The sequence below is a fragment of the Cryptomeria japonica genome, unplaced genomic scaffold (genome assembly GCF_030272615.1).
Source record: "Cryptomeria japonica unplaced genomic scaffold, Sugi_1.0 HiC_scaffold_49, whole genome shotgun sequence".
NCBI classification, from domain to species: domain Eukaryota; kingdom Viridiplantae; phylum Streptophyta; class Pinopsida; order Cupressales; family Cupressaceae; genus Cryptomeria; species Cryptomeria japonica.
Genome location: NW_026728871.1, coordinates 356,143 through 362,360, shown reverse-complemented (window position 1 = coordinate 362,360; position 6,218 = coordinate 356,143). Strand labels below are relative to the sequence as shown.

Sequence of the window (6,218 nt, the reverse complement as noted above, 5' to 3'; positions counted from 1 at the left end):
ATTTTGTATCCCTTTTTACTCACCACCATTCATTCTTTCTAATTATGTAGAGTGTAAACTTCCATAAGACATTATCTTGTTGTAAAACATCAAAACAACAAAATTGACATGTATTATTCAAAAAATATGTATAACCTATCTAAATGTATTACACTTCGAAAAATTAATTCATGTTGGAAACAACTATGTTGTATCTTCAACATTAATTATACATGGTTAAATAGGTATTATTGTTTCAACTTCATTTGCAATGTCTGCTTCATAAGGTAAAGTTTTATAGTTTACATTCATGGCGTAATAGTTTTCATATGTATTTCAATTTTTATAGGAATAATTTACTATCCCGCGGAAATGAATTATTTGATTGAAAATGCAATCAAGATGATCGGTGATGGAAACCTAAAGTTGCAACCACATTTGCAAGTATTAAGTATGGCAAGTTTGGGGATGACCATCGATCAACAAATCAATTTTAAAATAGACCTCTCTATTGGATTTCACAAGCAAAAGGATACACTTAGAAAAAAAATACAATGATTCCATAAAGTCAATACAAATCCCTAAGGGATCTACACTTCTACCCATCAAATATAGTTGCCATATTATTCGCAATTCAAGGTGAGCCACAATGTTTGATTGATTTTCTAACAACTGTCGATCAATTTCGTGTAAATTAGCAAATTCTTGGACCCACTATGTAAAACTTGTTGCAATTTTAGCCCTCCAAACTAGTTTATATACACAAGGACGTGAGATTTTAAGCTCACAAAGATTTTAAAAATTATAAAGAAAGTGACAAATGATACAAGGTTAACACTTGACTTGAATTAGTTAGATATTTTTTCACATTTTTTTAGAAAATCCTAATCTAGAGTTGGGTTAACGAATAATAGATGTGTAGGAAGATATAAAACTGAATTAATGGAGTTCTCTTATAAATATCTCAAATACTTCATCAATAAATGTAAACACAGATATCCAAACATAGACATGTTTTTTAAAACATAAAACACCGCAATCAAAATATGTGATTTCAACATATAAAATCACAAAATTTGACATCAACCTAGATAAAATGGAGCGAAAAGCATCTTTTTTATATCATGTGTCATGTGAGATGTGTCTATCTTAAAACCATGCATGATCCGAGTCCATCCTTTATTACTTTCCACACCTTGACATAAACAACATTTCTGTCGGTTTATTTATAGCTTGTTCTTACCCAAGTTACAAATGCCCCTTTGAAAAATGTTCACTTTTACATTCAAGAAAATTAGGAAATCCCTGTCAAACTTTTTGATACCAGTTTTATACCTAAACAAGATCTTAACACACAAATTTATGATCTTTCCTTTTAAATATTAAAATGTTAGAAAATACGCAGTTTGCATTGATACAAAGAAATAGCGGTCATGGGTTTTGCTAATTTGAAAGTTAGGAACCCCTGGCCAGACAATCTGAGTGTGGCGATGGAAATTCACGAGATAAATGATGTGAAGGCGGCTGAAAAAATATATTGCAATCTGTGTGGGGGAGCTTGACACCTTCTGATTATAGTCTTTGAATAAATACTGTAGTATTAATCTAGTGTCTGAACGTTAGGTTTGAAAACAACAACGCGGGAAGAACAAGGGAAGTCAAAGCCTTATATGCCCAATTCTCGTCAACAAGAAGAAGTTCAGGTTGGAAGATTGAAATTCTACTTTGTCTGCTATTGTAGTGCGTGATTGTCTGCTATTGTATCAGTCAATCAATGGCCGTATTTCCATTGCCCCAGCTTGAAGATAATGCTGTATTATTACCCAGTTCCCAAACTAACTCAACGCAGCCTCAGCTATGTGACGTATGGAGAGATATACAAGGTGCCCATAATTGGAATGGTTTGCTTGATCCCATGGTGCCCAATTTGAAAGCTGAAGCTCTCAGATATGGGAATTTGGCACAGCTTTGTTACGACGCATTTGATGGCAAAAGCTACTCCAAAAACTACGGCACATGTTATCACAGTAAAAGAGATCTGTTCAATAAGATGGGCATGTCTGAAAGTGGCTACCAAGTCACTAAATATGTTTACGCCAATACTAATCTGTTAAATCAAGTTTTTGGTGAGAAACCAAAAGACCAAGGTGTTTGGTTGGGTTTTATTGCAGTTTGCACGGATCCAAATGAGATAAGAAGGCTTGGACGACGAGACATAGTGATTGCATGGAGAGGAACTCAGACTGCTGAAGAATGGATAGAAGACCTGAGAGATATTCTTGTACCTACAAGATTATCCTCTAGATGCAAGAGGACAGGCAAAAACCAAGAGCATCATTTCGCGGATGGAGTACTAATTGAGAGAGGATTCCTGAGCTGCTATACTTCAACTGTCCGTCACCGTCAAGGCGCTGCAGGAGCCACTGTGAACATCAGCACCAGAGATTTGGTAGTCTCAGAGATAGAACGATTGATTCAAGTTTATGAAAAAGAGATGGACAATTTAATCATAACATTTACGGGACACAGCTTAGGAGCTGCTCTTGCAACCTTGAGCGCTTATGATATCAAACAAATGCTTTGCACCAAGCATAATTTTCATCAAATTCCCGTCACCGTCTTCGCTTTTGCCTCTCCCCCGGTGGGAAATCTTGCGTTTGCTAAACGGGTGGAGGAGATTGGAGTGAAAGTGCTGAGGTTTGTGAACAAGCGTGACCTGGTTCCCAAAGTGCCCGGAGTTTGTATGAACGAGAACGTGGGATGCCTCAGCAAATTGCTGCATTGGCTTCCGTGGACATACTTTCATGTTGGCGTCGAGCTTCCTTTACACAACAATTCTCCATTCATTCAGCACACCCATAATCTTGCCTACTTTCATAATTTAGAGCTTTACTTGCATTTACTGGACGGGTACGTTGGAAGTAAGCAGCCGTTTTCTTGGAGTGGAAGAGATCATGCTCTGGTTAATAATAGCTGTGATTTATTGCGCGAGAAATATGAAATTCCTCCAAAATGGTGGCAGGAACAGAACAAGGGCCTCGTTAAAGGTCCAGATGGCAAATGGACGCAGCCATCAGAAGAGGAATAATTCATGTCTCACTCAACTCCAGATGACATCAACGTCCAACGTTCTGCGCCGCAATGTCACCACAACTGTGTTGGTTATTGAATTATTCTTTTTATCTGGATGTATATATTTAACATGTTGTCACATTCATTATTGAATTAATTTAACTTCAAAGCTTAACCTTTAGCGTGAAATGAAATCAACTATGCAGGAGTTCATAGCTGTGGATGATACAAATTAGCTTTTGATTGTTATAGAAAACAATCACGTGTCATCAGTAATCTGATAGATAATAAAAGTACGCGTAAATCAGTATTGATTTTAATTATGAACATTGCTATTAAACAAGAGATAATACGCCTCAGCTCTGTTGTAGTCCAAAATACCTTCATACAAAATTTGTAAAAATAGTCAACAAGGGTAAGTTCTCAAATCTTTTTCTAATCCTCAGAATTAGTGACAATATGAATGTTCTAGTGCTATCTAAATCTACCGAGAACTTTAGTTGAGGATTGCATGTATGCATGCCATACTATCTATAATTATGAGATTACCAAATATTTGGTTTCTAGATATATAGCTCTACACTAGCATATTTTATTGTCGCTCAATTGCACCCATACTTTAAGATTATACAAGTATACATCCAACAAGTTATAATTCTAAAACAATGATTGTCTAGGGATGTAACAATTATTGTGGAGGCTACTATGGTAATGCCGCAACTTCCCCATGATGGGGAGGCATTGCATTTAATTTATGAGAGCTTGAAGAAGACATAAGGGACTACAAAGAATCAAGTTAGCTTTCTTGATAAGGAACTAAATTGTGATGGTGAAAATATTGAGCTTCCTTCTTTACCAATCAATCTTATCAACTATCAACAAAATATAAAGGATGCATTTTTTATTCTTGATTTCATTTTTTGATTAAATCGTGAATGACAAGTGTATGATTTTAAGTTAGGAGCTTTACATGAGCTGAATACCAAATCCTTGAAATCAATTATGTATAATCCAAGGAAACTATAATACAATATCAAATAGCCAATTTTATTGGACAATAATTTCTTAAGTACTCTTTCTTTCTTATATATTTAATCATTTATTAAAATGCCACTTTTTGCCTAGTATTTTTGCAATCAGCCTACATACGAAATTTCATGGACTTGCTAAAGATGACCATAGATTCGGTTTGGACACATGCAATCTCCAAAATCTACTAATACTTTTTAGTTTTTTGGACTAGTTCCTTAGACAACAACATACAATGATAATATTGCACAATTATGAGTAACCCTTTCGGCTTACCAAATTTCTCATAGATAGATTGTTATCCATAGAATTTTTTCAATAACTTAGCAATATTACTCAATATGTATGGAGTTTTTAAAAAGGAAACGTTCTTTATTTTAGATCCACTTCTATTTGGATGGGAGTACAATAAAAAAAATGGGAAGCAAATCTTGAACCTCCTAAGATTCAAGTTAACGTAATTCAACCTAGAGATCATAGAGGACTTTTGGAAATAGGACCGTAAAAGCTTCAAATCTAGTAGGATAAAAAATTTAAGAATGAATCAGATTTTTATACATAAAAGTTAGCCTAAAATAGAAATAAGCTAGTGTTTGAGTAGCAAATTGTAGGATGTATATAAATAAAACAATGATCTATTCACTATCCTCCTCCCCTTTAAATATTACATACTATAATGTCTATTTTTTGTGCAAAATGAGAATAAAGCTCCACTTGAAGGAAGAACCATAAAAGTAAAGGTTGGACTAAGAAATAAATCATTTACCTTATTGGAAGTACAATTAAAAAATACACAAGATGTATATGAGTATTTTAAAACGTCGCTATTTATAAAACTTATGGGATAGTATCAAACTATCAGAATGCCTCATGGAATTTAGATTTCACCTTTGAAGGACTCATAGAGCGATTCGAACAAATTTGTGAGACACGAGAGCTACTATCCAACAACAACTCAAACTGTGCAAAATTTAGACGAGAACAACTCTCATGAGTAGCGGATTGCACCTAGTATTCAAAAACATTCTTGAAACTAAGCACAATCATACATGAACTGAACATAACGTCCAAAGTGGGTCCAAAGTGAGTGTGAAATTATATTTGTAAGCAATCGACTACACTACACTATCAAGTGATCCACGCCCATCAATCAATTGGAATTAACTTCCTAGAAGTTGCATTCAAGATTTATGAGTATTATTTCACTTAGCTTTCCTAACCTAATAGATCAAGCAAAAACACCTTGTTTAGATGTACACAATGTCTAGGCCTATGACGTTCAATTAACAAAACCAACATTAAATGAGTTCCATGCAAATTATGTTTCAAAACTATATATAAAATATGCAATATTCTAATAGCATTAAATCCTCTATTAACTATGAGTATTTGTAGCTACAATTGCTAGATTACATAGATAAATTATTATTGCATATATATTAATTTTTTATAAAAATATCCAAATACACTATAATATACACACTAAAAAACACTAATAGAGTAGAAATATTCCTTGCAGCCATATGATGGCATCTCATACCCTATCATATTCCAGACACAAAGACTTACATATGAAGAGAAATAAAACTGCATAAAAAGATTCAATAACTATGTATACCTAGCTTGTGGTAACCCTGTCCACAATCTTCACATTAGCCAAATAGAATTCCTTAACAGCCATATTCTATGATTACATCCTATGGCACTAAAAAATGGAGCCTCGTAGCACCCAAAAACTAATTTAAAAAACACCCAAAAAATAGAGTCATTCAGATGGCAATATAAAAGCATGTAAATGCACTAATCTTCCATTGAGATTGAAGGAGAATTGCTTCCATTTGCCTGACTATAACCTCTCCTACACCTAAACCAAGAGTTCATCCTCAATTTCCTCCTTATGAGATAGGATATCAGTAGAAAATATAGTTAGGCAGTCTTATTCTAGACTTGCTTGTAATCCATTAGAGTGACACCTTTCTTTCTAACAAACATACTGAATGATACAACATGAACTAGGAAATATGATGTTTTTTCACTAAATGATACAATATGTTACAAATATGGAGACAAACATATCAAAATAAAGTACTCATGAAATAAGTTCACTAACAACATATATGTTGCTTTCTAATCAACAA

General features: G+C 34.0%; 1 protein-coding gene across 1 annotated transcript; it reads left to right on the top strand.

Annotated features, from left to right (window-relative positions):
* The first annotated feature begins 1,753 nt into the window (after positions 1-1,753).
* On the top strand, positions 1,754-3,067 carry LOC131049609 (phospholipase A1-Igamma1, chloroplastic-like). Its single transcript, XM_057983665.2, has one exon. The coding sequence runs from the start codon at positions 1,754-1,756 to the stop codon at positions 3,065-3,067; it is 1,314 nt and encodes a 437-aa protein (XP_057839648.2).
* The last annotated feature ends 3,151 nt before the right edge of the window (positions 3,068-6,218 follow it).

Excerpts from the sequence above, each read along its gene's own strand:
- LOC131049609 (XM_057983665.2), top strand. The coding sequence starts at position 1,754 with ATGGCCGTATTTCCATTGCCCCAGCTTGAAGATAATGCTGTATTATTA.